This window comes from Procambarus clarkii, chromosome 75 (genome assembly GCF_040958095.1).
Source record: "Procambarus clarkii isolate CNS0578487 chromosome 75, FALCON_Pclarkii_2.0, whole genome shotgun sequence".
NCBI lineage: Eukaryota > Metazoa > Arthropoda > Malacostraca > Decapoda > Cambaridae > Procambarus > Procambarus clarkii.
The window spans coordinates 25,121,595-25,138,889 of record NC_091224.1 but is presented as its reverse complement, the minus strand read 5'-3'; the positions used below and the strand labels follow the sequence as shown (position 1 = coordinate 25,138,889).

Genomic DNA, 17,295 nt, shown 5'->3' with positions numbered 1-17,295 from the left:
CTGCTAACGGGGCCTGTAGTGGCGTATTATCTCCCTCGTAAACCTCTACCTTATTAAATCTCCTCCCCCCCACCCCCCCTCTCCCGTCACCCCAACATGGCTACCTCTGCTCCTCACTCCAAGAGAGATGGAGGGAGGGGGGGGGAGGGGGGCAGAATCCATCACCAGGGGCAAGTTCACCCCTGATATTTCTCCCTCTCACACCATCACCACCACTCTCCCTCCCTCTTAGCCCCCCACTCTCTCTCCCTCTCACCCTTCAGCCTCCTTCCCTCCCTCTCCATCTCCCTCCTCTGCGTCTCCCTCACCCCCCCCCTCCCTCACTCTGGTACCGCCATTGGCCAAGGTCCAAAGGTGTAAATATTAGTGTTTATAAATTATATCTAACCACCATAAAGTTAGGCTTCCCCCTCTCGGCCACGACGTTTCGGGGCATGACCGTGCCAACCCTCTTGGCCTAGCGCTTACCCTGGGGGTAAGACAGTACAAGGCCACATTGGGGGTGGAATGGGTAGGGTGGAGTGTTAATTGGAGTGACAGGGGGGGGGGTGGATTGGGGGGTGGATTCGCCACGGCACGATTGATTATAAATAATTTCCCTGGTGCCTCAGACATTGGCGCGGTATAAACAAATTATTCCTTTAATCTTTAAATTAGGTTCACAATCTCGGCTCAACTCCAAGGCAGCAAGAGCCAAACCAGAGGGGATATGGCTCTCTGGCCAAACAATAAACCTGTCCTGGACCCTCATCCTCTTTTCCCTGGCCTCATATCCCTTCAAAGAGCTATATAATAATATGAGAAATGTTTGGTGTCTCATTCAAAATGATACACTACCACAAGTCATGGTTAACTATTCAAGGTTGGCTACCTTGAGGTGCTTCCGGGGCTTAGTGTCCCCGCTGCCCGGTCGTCGACCAGGCCTCCTGGTTGCTGGACTGATCAACCAGGGGCTTAGTGAAGGTGGTGAGTACACCTGACAGGTGTAGTCAGGTGTGCCCACAGAGTACACCTGACTCCTCTGTGTACAGAGTACACCTGTGTCATGTGAGTACTCATATACTCACATGACACACAGAAAAAGAGTCATCACATTAAGAGAGTTGGAAATGTTGGACTACGAGTTGGTGCTTGACTCTTCAAGCTCATCTACGAGAGTAGGTCCACACACACAAGGGGAGAGTAAGGGCAGACATGATCACTACCTACAAAATTCTCAGAATTGACAGGGAAGATAAAGATAACCTGTTTAACACTGGTGGGACGCGAACAAGGGGACACAGGTGGAAACTGAGTACAGTACCCAAATGAGTCACAGAGACGCTAGAAAAAACTTTTTCAGTATCAGAGTAGTTAACAGGTGGAATGCATTAGGCAGCAATGTGGTGGAGGCTGACTCCATAAACAGTTTCAAATGTAGATATGATAAGAGCCCAGTAGGCTAAGGAATCTGTACACCAGTTGATTGACGGTTGAGAGGCGGGACCAAAGAGCCAGAACTCAACCCCCGCAAGCACAACTAGGTGAGTACGCCTGTCTGTCTTCTGCACACCTGTATAAGGCGCAAAATAACACAGGTAGAGAGCATATAATTAGACAACAAGAGCCAGCATTTAAGGAAGAACACAATATTCCCGGCTTAACAGATTGCCCCTAAATACTCGCTAATTACCATACCACCTCATTAAAGCTGCTCCATAATGCCCTCGGAACAAGCATCGTCCAAACTTCGTAAAAAAATCAATTTTTCTTTACATTTTGCCTTAATTGCCCACTAATTGGCTGCTAATTATCTTTCCATTGTGTATATCCTAGCCAAAACAGCATTTAATTACTCTAAGGAAGAAGGAGGAGAAGGAGAGAGAGAGAGAGAGAGAGAGAGAGAGAGAGAGAGAGAGAGAGAGAGAGAGAGAGAGAGAGAGAGAGAGAGAGAGAGAGAGAGAGAGAGAGAGAGACAGAGAGAGACAGAGAGAGAGAGAGAGAGAGAGAGAGAGAGAGAGAGAGAGAGAGAGAGAGAGAGAGAGAGAGAGAGAGAGAGAGAGAGAGAGAGAGAGAGAGAGAGAGAGAGAGAGAGAGAGAGAGAGAGAGAGAGAGAGACAGAGACAGAGACAGAGAGAGAGAGAGAGAGAGTGAGAGAGAGAGAGAGAGAGAGAGAGAGAGAGAGACAGAGAGAGAGAGAGAGAGAGAGAGACAGAGAGAGAGAGAGAGAGAGAGAGAGAGAGAGAGAGAGAGAGAGAGAGAGAGAGAGAGAGAGAGAGAGAGAGAGAGAGAGAGAGAGAGAGAGAGAGAGAGAGAGACAGAGAGAGAGAGAACGTCACCACAGAAGCACTTCACCAAAGGTATGAGGGGTTTTTACCCCGACAATTACTGGACACATCGTCAGTACTCTGTGTCCATGTGTCCCACGTAAAGTACACAGTTTTACTTGTTCTTAATTAATAATAAGTGGAAGTTTTATGTTACCATTGGATTTCTCTAAACACGTCCTTACATTTCCATTGGGGTTATGTGTCTGTAAACTTGAGAAGGATCACAAGTTTAAAAGGACCCGGTTACGTCTGAGAACGTTATAGTTCCTCAGACAATATATTACAGGTGTTCGAGGCATTTTGTACCACACACATATTACAGTTATCAGGTGGTGCTGTAATGGAATAGTTACGACGGCATGCTTCATAAACTCTATATTGATATTAACAGTTTCGAGGGTAATACCATATTTATTATTAATAACAGGGCGATTATTGTAATTTAAAGTCGTTTTATTGTCTGAACCACCAAGAGACTCTGATGAGCAAATAGCCTCGTTTGGCTCCAACAGCTTGTTATAGCTTTACATCCTTTGTGAAACCTGTGTATAACTTATACATAACATATGTTCATTATATTATTCTAACATTAAGTGCAAATAATTATGGCCCGGAAGTGTATGAAGATAAATATATGTATATGTAGGTGACGTGGTGAGTGTAGTGAAGGGTTCACACGCCTCCTTCCTCTCAGGTTGTTGTTGTTGTTATAGATTCAGCTACTCGGAACAAGTTCCAAGTAGCACGGGCTATGGTGACCCCGTAACTTACATGCCACAGGAGCGGGGCAGGTAGCCCAGGCTACAGTGAGCCCGTAGTGGACTTACCTAGCACAGGAGCGAGGCTGTCTCTGTGCTCTCAGGTTATACTTCTCTCATTTATCACGTCTCCCTCACTCCCCCCTCCTCATAAACTAACCCACGACCTTCCCCCTCTCCTCTCCCTGTCACTAAACTAACATACAACTTCCCCCCCCCCCGCCCCCTGACCTCTCTGCCACTAGTGACCCCCTACGACCACCCACCGGGGCGTCACATTCCCCCAGGGTCACCCCCCCCCCCCCGTGTGGCGACGGTGGCCCCAGAAGAGGAAGGTCTGAGACCAGAGATTACGGGATCCCTCACCTGCTCGTCGTGGCCATTAGACATCCCCCGCCGATTACCGATTGATTGATGAAGATTAAGCCACCCAAAAGGTGGCACGGGCATGAATAGCCCGTAAGTGGTGGCCCTTTTGAGCCATTACCAGTATTAATAGATGATACTGGAGATCTGTGGAGGTGCGACTGCACCCTGCGTGACGGGAGATGTCTCCCCCGTGCCCGATTAGTGCCAGCTCTCGCTGCTATGTAGCGACGGTGAAGAGCACTTTTATGTTCAGATTATGCCTTTGTCGCCCAGGCGATTTTACCAGGATACTAACTAAGCCCATTTAATGGCCAATGTTAAGAATATTAACATGATATGGAAGCGATTTTACCATTAAAATAAAAATGTTGGGAAAATATCGAGATGTGGCAAAGAGATCCAGGTAATTTAAAGAATACTTTTATGCACTTAAGTTGTATCCCGCTTAAATAAATAATATATATATATATATATATATATATATATATATATATATATATATGCGAACAAGCCTGAATGGTCCCCAGGACAATATGCAACTGAAAACTCACACCCCAGAAGTGACTCGAACCCATACTCCCAGATGCCACGCAACTGGTATGTACAAGACGCCTTAATCCACTTGACCATCACGACCGGACATAATGAGGTGATAGCCGAGGCTATTTGAACCACCCCACCGCCGGCACTCGGATAGTAATCTTGGGCATAGCATTTTACCAAATCACCTCATTCTTTGGGGCACACGTGAGGAACACAAATGCGAACAAGCCTGAATGGTCCCCAGGACAATATGCAACTGAAAACTCACACCCCAGAAGTGACTCGAACCCATACTCCCAGATGCCACGCAACTGGTATGTACAAGACGCCTTAATCCACTTGACCATCACGACCGGACATAATGAGGTGATAGCCGAGGCTATTTGAACCACCCCACCGCCGGCACTCGGATAGTAATCTTGGGCATAGCATTTTACCAAATCACCTCATTCTTTGGGGCACACGTGAGGAACACAAATGCGAACAAGCCTGAATGGTTGAAAGCCTGAACAAGCCCCAAAGAATGAGGTGATTTGGTAAAATGCTATGCCCAAGATTACTATCCGAGTGCCGGCGGTGGGGTGGTTCAAATAGCCTCGGCTATCACCTCATTATGTCCGGTCGTGATGGTCAAGTGGATTAAGGCGTCTTGTACATACCAGTTGCGTGGCATCTGGGAGTATGGGTTCGAGTCACTTCTGGGGTGTGAGTTTTCAGTTATATATATATATATATATATATATATATATATATATATATATATATATATATATATATATTTATATATATATCAAATTTAATATATATATATATATATATATATATATATATATATATCAAATTTAACGGCGTTCAGCTTCTAGATTAAGACTTTGCCATCTTTCTGTGGATAAAATACAGTGATATCATGTGCACCTGAGTCCAAGACACCTTCAGTCCTCGCTAGTCTTGGCTGTACTATTAAACTTACATGCATGACCCGCGACCTGTAACACGGAGTCTAGGTCTACAGCTGAATTAACACGAGACCAAGCAATGGTCACTGGGGGACGCCACTCCCATCTGTCTCCTCTCACCGCTACCCTCTGTCTCTCACTCGCTAGGTACTCTCACCCGCTCTCTTTTATGCTTTCTCTTACAATCGTAGAATTCCAATAAGTTGGAGGTTAAGGTAGGTTGAGTCTATGTTAAGATACGGGTACCATTTCCCTTCTCTGAACCCAAAATGATGTTTGGTGCTAAAGTTTATCTTCCTAAATGTTCAGGTGTGTTTGCCGGTGTGTTAGTGAGTGCGTGTTGTGGCAGGCGGAGGTAAAGCAATCACACACACACACACACATACACGCTATTTTCACACCTGGCCGTGAAAGGGGGATAAGGAGAGGTGAAAGTTGTAATTCACGGAGAGGACCTTCGGGTATGGAGAGCAGCGGGGGGTGGGGAGGTGTGTGTGTGTGTGTGTGTGTGTGTGTGTGTGTGTGTGTGTGTGTGTGTGTGTGTGTGTGTGTGTGTGTGTGTGTGTGTGTGTGTGTGTGTGAGAGAGAAAAGTTTGTAAAAGTAATAGAGGTTGAGAGCATGAGAGCGCCCCCTAGAAGCCTCACCTGCGTCTATCTTCATATCTCAACTTGTACAGTAACACTGCCCAACCTATTCTGCCACATCCTGCATTAAATCATTATTTAAAAAAAGGTAACACAAGCGTAATAAATCTGAGGCCATGTCTGCTTCAATCATTGCGGGGGAGTAGCTGACGACGGTGTGAGACTGTCCATCACTTCTGACTGTTGGCGGGAGACTGCCAGCTGTGTCTCATTGATTGATTGATGAAGATTAAGCAGCCCCGAGAGGTGGCACGGGCATGAATAGCCCGTGTAGTTGTGTGTGTGTACTAGTTTGTGTTTATATAATGCTGCCGCTATCCCTCTGGTGGCAAATTTAAACCACACTTCACGGGAGACATCTCCCGTCACGCAGGGTGCAGTCGCACCTCCACAGATCTCCAGTATCAGCTCTTGATACTGGTAATGGCTCAAAAGGGCCACCACTTACGGGCTATTCATGCCCGTGCCACCGTTTGGGTGGCTTAATCTTCTTCAATCAATCAATCTGGTGGTACTGTTGCTTCTCTTCCATTGATACAACTATCTTCGTAGATTAGTGTCGGGACGACACGGTACTCTTGAAGACCAGATCTACTTCCCCTACTACTACTGCCCCCCTTCCCCCCCCCTTCACTACTGTCACCACCACTAACCTACCTCCAACACCTCATCATGATCATCACCACCACCACCACCCAACCTAGCCCTCACCATCACCCCCACGCCATCACCATCTCCCACCCAAACCATTCCGCCCACTTGTTGATAAAGCCTCAGCCGTACAATGAAAGGATCACATATTGATCCAGCCCTTCTCTAGTGGGTCCACCCCACTAGAGAAGGGCTTGGATCCCCCCCACACACCACCTTCCTGTAGACAATACTGCACAAAAACTCATGCGGAACTACCCTAACCAAGAATACAGCATTTTACTTCAACACAGACTGAACGGAATACCAGGAGAGTCTACAGAGCCCCGCTCCTGTGCCAGATTAAGTCCACTACGGGCTCACCATAGCCCGTGCTACTTGCCCCGCTCCTGTGCCAGGTAAGTCCACTACGGGCTCACCATAGCCCGTGCTACTTGCCCCGCTCCTGTGCCAGGTAAGTCCACTACGGGCTCACCATAGCCCGTGCTACTTGGATCTTGTTCCGAGTAGCTGAATCTATAACAACACCCAGGACATGCACACAAGCACAGGCAAGGAGCCAGATTCACGAAGCAGTTACGCAAGCACTTACGAACGTGTACATCTTTCCTCAATCTTTGACGGCTTTGGTTACATTTATTAAACAGTTTACAAGCATGAAAACTTGCCAATCAACTGTTGTTATTGTTATAAACAGCCTCCTGGTGCTTCGGAGCTCATTAACTGTTTAATAATTGTAAACAAAGCCGCCAAAGATTGAGAAAAGATGGACAGGTTCGTAAGTGCTTGCGTAAGTGCTTTCGTGAATCTGGCCCCAGGTTCGTAAGTGCTTGCGTAACTGCTTCGTGAATCTGGCTCAAGGAATGGGTAGTCCCACTCATGGACGGATTTTATTTACTACAATACGGCTCAGAATATTTAAATATATACAAATATTTATCTGTTAGCTTCTAGTGTCGTTAGGGTTATAGATCATCTTGATATCATTTGCACCCCCGCCACCCCCCCCCTCCACGCTGCTCTGGCACGAACCTTGTTGCAAATTTCTGTACCTTTTGAAGTTTTCAACAGAGACGTCGACGAGGACTGTGAAGCCCTTATCTCCCGTAGTTGGCGTGCAATGTTCTGAATGTGCTACTGTACCGGGCACACGCTACTGTACCGGGCACACGCTACTGTACCGGGCACACGCTACTGTACCGGGCACACGCTCCTGTACCGGGCACACGCTACTGTACCGGGCACACGCTACTGTACCGGGCACACGCTACTGTACCGGGCACACGCTACTGTACCGGGCACACGCACCTGTACCGGGCACACGCTACGGCACAATCGCCTTACTCCTCAACATACTATTTCCTCTCGTATCTTAAGAAAGCGGTCCATTTTCTCACTACCTGTACAATAAACAAGTTGGTTGTACCATGTAAGACTCATTTATGCTTCTTAGTTCCATTCATCTCACTTTTCCTTCCCTGGACTGAAGACATCCTATTTGTCCAGCTTATCCACTATCCCGAGGATCGTTATAACGTCTATAACGTGATAACGTCTTTCGATTCTAACGCTAGAATCGATAGCGTCTTTCAAATGTGGCGATGTTCAGCTATCTTAGATTTCCCTCATAGTTTTATCCTCACAGTGCGGTTTTAATGCGGATTCCCGGGCTTCATCCTGGGATGTGTGTGTGTGAGTTAGGAAATATGTAGTAGATATGATAAGAGAAAAAATAGGTCGGGAGTCAGTACATTAGACAACGGACGGTTCGAAAGGCGGAGCCCAAGAGTTAAGATGTCGTTCCTGCGGGTACAAATAGTAAACACACACACACGTCAATAGATGGAATATATGAATTAATATGCAGGCGATGAGTCACAATAACGTGGCTGAAGTATGTTGACCAGACCACACACTAGAAGTTGAAGGGACGACGACGTTTCGGTCCGTCCTGGACCATTCTCAAGTCGATTGTGTCTCCATTCACAATCGACTTGAGAATGGTCCAGGACAGACCGAAACGTCGTCGTCCCTTCACCTTCTAGTGTGTGGTCTGGTCAACATATGAATTAATAGATGGAATGCACTAGGAAGTGATGTAGTGGAGGCTGACTCCATACAGAGTTCCATATGTAGATATGATAGAGCCCAGTAGGCTCAGGAACCTGTACACCAGTTGATTGACAGTTGAGAGGCGGGACCAAAGAGTCAGAGCTCAACCCCCGCAACCACTACTAGGTAAGTACGTCAAGTAATCGCAACTCTTCCATTACTGGTAAGACTGAAAACTGGAGCCGTGTACTACAGTTTAGACCTATTGTCTTGTGCCTGGTTGACGACACGAAGACATCCTCAACTACCAACACACATTCAGGTGACCTTTGCCCGAAATCCCTTCAACAATCCGGCAAACTTCCTACTTACCCAGGACCAAGATTCATCAACACTTGAGTGTCCCATAACGAAACCTGTACATCTGTTCACATACATGGTGGCTTAGTTTACAGTAAACAGTCTCTGTCTTAATCAGTCTTAAGCACTACGTTGTTGTTCATTTATAACAACATTGGGTTGCCAGGTTTCGCAGCTTGTAAACAGACTAAGCCCCCCATGATCGCGGAAAGATGTACAGGTTTCGTAGCTTGACACAAATTCTGGACGCATGCTGGCCCAGATATCCAACCAAGTCTTCCGAGACGACCGGAGGACCAGCCCAAGACAGACGACACGTGACCAAGAGCCTTGCTCCCCCATGTCCCTCAAATAATTTCTCAAGCTAAGAGACGACAGGTGAATGGCCCTCAAGGCGAACGACACGTGCTCAAGGAGCCATCCCTTCCAGGGTCCACAAAGAAGCCACCTCCGTCCCTTCCAACTATTCCCACACTACTAACAAGGAGACGGAAGCCGGACGTCCACAAACCAACGGCACGTGTACAGGACCCGTCGCCAAGCTGCCTCGCCCACAAACAACACTGTCTCTCAACAACAATCAACTCACACCCGTCCCTTATCACCCCCAACTATCCATCCATCCACCCACGACGTGAGAGCAACCCCCCAGACGACCCCCGGGACAGTAGGACGACGACTCCACGTGAGTACGACACGTGATGAAGGAGCCTTCCGCTCCGTCTCCAGCGCTACCATTTCACCTGTCACATCTCTGTACACACACACACACACACACACACACACACACACAGGCTGCGGGAAATGCACCTCACGACACTGGAAGACAGAAGAGTAAGGGGGGACATGATCACAACCTACAAAATCCTCAGGGGAATCGACCGGGTAAACAAGGATGAACTTTTCAACACTGGTGGGACGCGAACAAGGGGACACAGGTGGAAGCTGAGTACCCAAATGAGCCACAGAGACGTTAGAAAGAACTTTTTCAGTGTCAGAGTAGTTAGCAAATGGAATGCATTAGGAAGTGATGTGGTGGAGGCTGACTCCATTCACAGTTTCAAATGTAGATATGATAGAGCCCAATAGGCTCAGGAATCTGTACACCAGTTGATTGACGGTTGAGAGGCGGGACCAAAGAGCCAGAGCTCAACCCCCGCAAGCACAATTAGGTAAGTACAATTAGGTAAGTACACACACACACACACATGCGCACGCACACACACACACACACACACACACACACACACACACACACACACACACACACACACACACACACACACACACACACACACACACACACACACACACACACACACACACACACACACACACACACACACACACACACACACACACACACACTCCCACGTAGCTACTCACGAGAACAGCCATCTCCATGACAATTCCCTCTCCAGCCTCCCCCACCACCAAACTAGAACCCGTGATCTAAAAACCTTCAATATAAATCCACCGGCGAAAGCAGTAACAAAAACTACGAATTACCTAAGAGGAAAAAATGTTGTCGACAATTTTAAATACGAAGAAGGAGGAGGGGAAAAAAACAAGTGAGGAACGGCCGGGACGGAGCACTCCACCCGACTCCAGTGCCGACTCCACTCGTGTAGATGATGGATGGGAGTGTGGAGTGGCGGACGGTGAGGGGGAGTGAGTTTGGGCACACCTGTTATGATCTGGGGGATTGGGGGATTGGGGGATTGGGGGAAGAGTGACGCACACTATGTAACCCTTTATATAGTCTATGGTAGCAGCATAAATAAAGATGAACGTCTGTTACACAAGCTACCACCAGCAGTACCACCAGCAGTACTACCAACAGTACCACCACCAGTACCACCACCAGTACCACCACCAGTACCACCACCAGTACCACCACCAGTACTACCAACAGTACCACCATCAGTACCACCACCAGTACCATCACCAGTACCACCAGCAGTACCACCACCAGTACCACCTCGCCTACAACCTCGACTATTGTCTCTTCCAATATATCTTGCCGTTACCTAGCGGTGGTTCCGGGGTTCAAGGTCCCCGCGGCCCGGTCTCTAAACAGGCCTCATTTAACCAGCTATTTTCCAGCCACCAGTAGAAAAGTTGAACATGGAATCGGACGAGTATTTTCACTCGACCACAGTCGGATTAATAGCATCAAGAGGGTTAAACGCTCATACAAGTCACTAAACTATCTACACCAGTGACAACGATGTTGTCTATCTTTCGTTATCTCAACACGTGCGAGATTATACTTTTTATCAGTGTAACAAACCTAGTGTCTGGGTCATCCCATTTTCTCAAATCGTTGTTGATGATGGGGCTTATATATAAGTGACTTACGTTGTCACTTAATTTTTACGGGCTCACCATAGCCCGTGCTACATGGACACTTAGTCCTGAGTAGGTAAATCTTTAACAACAACAACATGTCACTTAATGTTTACGTTAGGTAATTGAAGAGTACATATTGCTTACCTTTAGGTAAAGGGAAGGTTGTGGGTGACAGGTTATCTTGAGGTTATCTTGAGATGATTTCGGGGCTTTAGTGTCCCCGCGGCCCGGTCCTCGACCAAGCCTCCACCCCCAGGAAGCAGCCCGTGACAGCTGACTAACACCCAGGTACCTATTTTACTGCTAGGTAACAGGGGGGCATAGGGTGAAAGAAACTCTGCCCATTGTTTCTCTCCGACGCCTGGGATCGAACCCAGGACCACAGGATCACAAGCCCAGCGTGCTGTCCGCTCGGCCGACCGGCTCCCAGGTGATAACAGTTACTGGGAGATCACACGATGTCACAGCACATCAGTGTGTATGCGGCGAGAGGCTATACCTGGCAAGGTGCAGTCCTTGAGCAGTCTGCCTGTCATTACACACAGTTACAGCCCCGCTCCTGTGCCAGGTAAGTCCACTACGGGCTCACCATAGCCCGTGCTACTGGCAACTTTGTGTTCCCAGTAGCTGAACCTAAAACCACAACAACACTGGTTTTGGAAGCAGTGTTATGGCTTTATGGACCAGATTAGCGGGTAACACAATAGTTATGGGATCACTGGGTTGTTTCAAGCGTAGGTTAGACATATATATGAATGAGTCTAGGTGGATATGAAGAGGAACTGCCTCATAGGAGCCAATAGGTCTTCTGTAGTTCTATAAACGTTACGCTGTATATAACGTGCCATTACGCCCCACAGAGCCACGGGCTATTCATGCCCGTGCCACTTCTTGGGTGGCTTAATCTTTATATGGATGGATCCCACAGAGCCAGTGATGGTAAGCAACAAGACGGAGCGGGCCGTGCCCGTCACCTCTCAACCAGAAGCAGGCGAACACCACCCCGTGCTCAACCCCTTCCAGAACACCTCCCCGGCCCTACCCCCGACCTACACCCAGCGCAGAGGAAGGAAGCCGCGCAAAAAATCCAGGAAGAGGTCCAAAAGCGGGGGAGGCATCGTGGGGCCATACCCAATAGTGCCACAAGGTGAGTGGCGGCCCAGAGGTCCATCAGGGTCAGTCTTTAGTGTTGTTAAGTCACCGGGGCAGTCTTGGCTGGCTTCCGGGTTGTAATGGGTCAACTAGGTCCTAGGTCTAGGTTGTACTTAGACCTAGGTCCTAGGTCTAAGGCTAACTAGGACAGTTAGCCTTCGGTTCTATAGTGACCGTTTGGGTCAAAGTTGACTCGCCAACATTCCATGTACTCACCTAATTGTGCTTGCCGGGGGTTGAGCTCTGGCTCTTTGGTCCAATAGCGCTTAACATCCCGGGTATCCTGACCCAGATGACCAACTAATACAAAGTTCAGTTATTAGCTGTAACAAGTAAGCACTTCTGTAATATTACACTTTTTGTTAGAAAACCTAATGCCATTAGGAATAATGATCTTTTTCATTTATATTCATTTTCAATATAACTGGAGTTGAGTAATTAGTGAAGGTAGAAGGGGAGGCAGCATGAGGCAGGAGACTGACCCAAACACCTGCCAGTGTGTGTGTGTGTGTGTCTCAACACCTGCCTCTCTTGACTATACCACACTTGAACACCAACACTCTATACCAATACCTGCACTTACAGGTGTTTAGGACACAGGGGAACACCTACACCAGACTAACACGTGTTGAGAACACAGGGAAACACCTACACCAGACTAACATGTGTCGAGAACACAGGGAAACACCTACACCAGACTAACATGTGTCGAGAACACAAGGAAACACCTACACCAGACTAACATGTGTCGAGAACACAGGGAAACACCTACACCAGACTAACATGTGTCGAGAACACAGGGAAACACCTACACCAGACTAACACGTGTTGAGAACACAGGGAAACACCTACACCAGACTAACATGTGTCGAGAACACAGGGAAACACCTACACCAGACTAACATGTGTCGAGAACACAGGGAACACCTACACCAGACTAACATGTGTCGAGAACACAGGGAAACACCAACACCACACCAACACGTGTTGAGAACACAGGGAAACACCTACACCAGACTAACACGTGTCGAGAACACAGGTGTGGAACAGTAGAGCCTAAGACAGCACGTGTGGCACGGAGAAGTGATGACGTGTAGGTGTTGTTCACCGTGCAGGGACGCGGGAAGCGGCGTTCGTGCACGCCATCTCGTCGGCCGGCGTGGCCCACGCCATCACCCGCCGCTGCTCGTCCGGGGAACTGGATGACTGCGGCTGCGACAGGTCGGTGAGGGGCGTGACCCAGCACGGCTTCCAGTGGTCGGGGTGCTCCGACAACATCGCCTACGGTGTCTCTCTCTCCAAGAGGTGAGTGGTAGTCACCTGTGGTGGTTGCTGAAGAAGTTGTGGTAGTAGTGGTAGTATTAATTAGCTCTGGTGGTGGTGGTGGTTTGGTGTAGTCAGGCTATGAGGCCTGACAGTTGAGTGGACAGCGCTCAGGATTCGTAGTCCTGACGTTCCGGGTTCGATCCCCGGTGGAGGCAAATGGGTTTCTTTCACCCTAATGCCCCCCTGTTCACCTAGCAGTAAATAGGTGCTTGGGAGTTAGACAGCTGCTACGGGCTGCTTCCTGAGGGGTGTGTAACAAAAAGGAGGCCTAGTCGAGGACCGGGCCGCGGGGACACTAAGCCCCGAAACCATCTCAAGATAGTCGTAGTAGTAGTTATGGTTGCTGTAGTGGTGGTAGTAGCAGTCTACGTTGTTGTTGATGTTAGTGGTGTTGTATCGGTGGTGGTGGTGGTGGTGGTGGTGGTGGTAGGTGCTTGTAGAACTTGTAGTAATTCGTGGATTTACAGTAGTAAAGTAGTAGCAATAGTCACACACAGAGATCACACTAACGTGATGCATCAAAATGAACAAATCCACAAGGGCCGTGACGAGGATTCGAACCTGCGTCCGGGGAGCATCCCAGACACATTTAGTAGCAGTAGTAATGATACTAATAACAGCTGCAGCCAGTATTAGTAATAAGTATTATCATTAGTATTAAAGTAGTGGTAGCTGAGTAAAGTGACAATAATGACAGGAGATACAAGATAGTAAATATATATATATATATATATATATATATATATATATATATATATATATATATATATATATATATATATATATATATATATATATGCGAACAAGCCTGAATGGTCCCCAGGACAATATGCAACTGAAAACTCACACCCATATATATATATATATATATATATATATATATATATATATATATATATATATATATATATATATATATATTTATATATATATATCATATATATATATATATATATATATATATATATATATATATATATATATATATATATTCCGTAGCAGTAATTACTAGTCACCACTAATAACTATTTGCATTAACAGCATTAGTAACACTAACGAGCAGAAGCCGTAATGGTAACGCTCACTCACTAACGCAAGTTTTATTACTAGTAATACAGATATTAATAATATAGACAGCATTAATTTTTAATAATAAGTTTATATGAATAATATTAAGCATTTAGCAACATTAATAATTGGAGGAACAAGAATAATATTATGATAATGTATCTTAGCCGGGACTAAGATACGAGGACCCGTATCTTAGCCAGGACTGAGATACGAGGACCCGTATCTTAGCCAGGACTGAGATACGAGGACCCGTATCTTAGCCGGGACTAAGATACGAGGACCCGTATCTTAGCCAGGACTAAGATACGAGGACCCGTATCTTAGCCAGGACTAAGATACGAGGACCCGTATCTTAGCCAGGACTAAGATACGAGGACCCGTATCTTAGCCGGGACTAAGATACGAGGACCCGTATCTTAGCCAGGACTAAGATACGAGGACCCGTATCTTAGCCGGGACTAAGATACGAGGACCCGTATCTTAGCCAGGACTGAGATACGAGGACCCGTATCTTAGCCAGGACTAAGATACGAGGACCCGTATCTTAGCCAGGACTAAGATACGAGGACCCGTATCTTAGCCAGGACTAAGATACGAGGACCCGTATCTTAGCCAGGACTAAGATACGAGGACCCGTATCTTAGCCGGGACTAAGATACGAGGACCCGTATCTTAGCCAGGACTAAGATACGAGGACCCGTATCTTAGCCGGGACTAAGATACGAGGACCCGTATCTTAGCCAGGACTAAGATACGAGGACCCGTATCTTAGCCGGGACTAAGATACGAGGACCCGTATCTTAGCCAGGACTGAGATACGAGGACCCGTATCTTAGCCGGGACTAAGATACGAGGACCCGTATCTTAGCCGGGACTAAGATACGAGGACCCGTATCTTAGCCAGGACTGAGATACGAGGACCCGTATCTTAGCCAGGACTAAGATACGAGGACCCGTATCTTAGCCGGGACTAAGATACGAGGACCCGTATCTTAGCCAGGACTGAGATACGAGGACCCGTATCTTAGCCAGGACTAAGATACGAGGACCCGTATCTTAGCCGGGACTAAGATACGAGGACCCGTATCTTAGCCAGGACTAAGATACGAGGACCCGTATCTTAGCCGGGACTAAGATACGAGGACCCGTATCTTAGCCGGGACTAAGATACGAGGACCCGTATCTTAGCCAGGACTGAGATACGAGGACCCGTATCTTAGCCAGGACTGAGCACCACGTGTCCACTTAAGACATCCCTGTCCTCTCTCATGGCCGCTTCCTCGGTATTTACTTAACAGCTTACGATATCCTAAACGCTAAGAGGGCGTTCACCATAATATTTTGTCTACCAGGTTTCTGGTCTAAGGTCTACCAGTCTACCAGGTCTCTGGTCTAAGCCCTACCAGTCTTCCAGGTCTCTGGTCTAAGACCTACCAGTCTACCAGGTCTGTGGTCTGTTACACAGCAGCATTAATGCAAGGACCAACTTATACAAAACTTACATAATGACAGAACTTTGGAAGGTGTTCAAATTCTGAATATAAAAAAGACAATACATTGCAGTTAGCCGGTGTAATTGTCCAATATGCAAATGAGGCGCGGACCAAGAGTTGTTCTCGTGTCGTCGTAGCCACATAAAACTGCTCTCTCATCAGGAAATATTATTCCTAATTTTGGCCGCTTAACAATTTGGCGGGAGACGGTGCAGGCTACACAACAAAATCCAAAGGCTTATAGACTGTGGAAATGATTCCGTCAATTATGCTTCATCAACATATTTTTACTAAGATGACAAATAATATAAGAACATAAGAACAAAGGTAACTGCAGAAGGCCTATTGGCCCATACGAGGCAGCTCCTATTTACAACCACCCAATCCCACTCATATACTTGTCCAACCCACACTTGAATATATGTTTGTACAAATCACAGACAAGCTGGAAGCTTCGCATATTTCTTAGGAACGTTGAGGTAATTACAGGTACAGAGAGAGATGAACCATAGATATATCATGTTTAAATTATGATTGGCTGAAACGCTATGTGTACTAGTGGCTTTAGGTGTTGTATGTACTATCTCTATCTTTAAATCCAACATTATGTTTGTAACTCAATGTATCTACCTTTACCTGAATTACAAATCTAAATCTAAAATCTAAATCTAAATTACAGGAACTTTCTTATGCTGTCCCAGAGTTTTGTGAGTGGTCTGGGGCTATCAGCACTGGAGGCCTCTCTCTCTCATCTTCTCTTTCTCTCACCCTCTCTCTCTCTCTCTCTCTCATCTTCTCTTTCTCTCACCCTCTCTCTCTCTCTCTCATCTTCTCTTTCTCTCACCCTCTCTCTCTCTCTCTCTCTCATCTTCTCTTTCTCTCACCCTCTCTCTCTCTCTCTCTCTCTCTCATCTTCTCTTTCTCTCACCCTCTCTCTCTCTCTCATCTTCTCTTTCTCTCACCCTCTCTCTCTCTCTCTCATCTTCTCTTTCTCTCACCCTCTCTCTCTCTCTCTCTCATCTTCTCTTTCTCTCACCCTCTCACCCTCTCTCTCTCTCTCTCTCACTCTCTCCATGTCACCTTCTCCTTTCGTTGTTTCCTTCGTTAGTGTGACTGATGGTTTTTAGCTTAAAGGTTGATATTGGTAATTAAATGGCTGAGTTGTAACGTGGTCTCGCGTTCTACAGGTTAACACCGCTCGACTCTCCCTCTCTTATATTCTTGGTTATCTTCACTTCTTGCAGGTTGGAGTCATTAT

At 46.9% G+C, this 17,295-nt stretch overlaps 1 protein-coding gene and 1 long non-coding RNA gene across 5 annotated transcripts in view; one reads left to right on the top strand and one right to left on the bottom strand.

The window, feature by feature from the left end:
- The window catches only part of LOC138356902 (uncharacterized), a 381,031-nt gene that overhangs the window by 321,276 nt on the left and 42,460 nt on the right, over positions 1–17,295 (bottom strand). The gene's annotated exons all lie outside the window — the stretch shown is intronic.
- The window catches only part of LOC123750424 (protein Wnt-4), a 312,716-nt gene that overhangs the window by 258,879 nt on the left and 36,542 nt on the right, over positions 1–17,295 (top strand). For 2 of the 3 annotated variants that reach the window (XM_069313398.1, XM_069313399.1), the window contains 2 exons: positions 11,924–12,142; positions 13,245–13,452. In XM_069313398.1, the coding sequence (XP_069169499.1) occupies positions 11,924–12,142; positions 13,245–13,452 (427 nt within the window). The remainder of the gene's footprint in view (positions 1–11,923; positions 12,143–13,244; positions 13,453–17,295) is intronic. The other variant, XM_069313400.1, reaches the window with a different exon arrangement.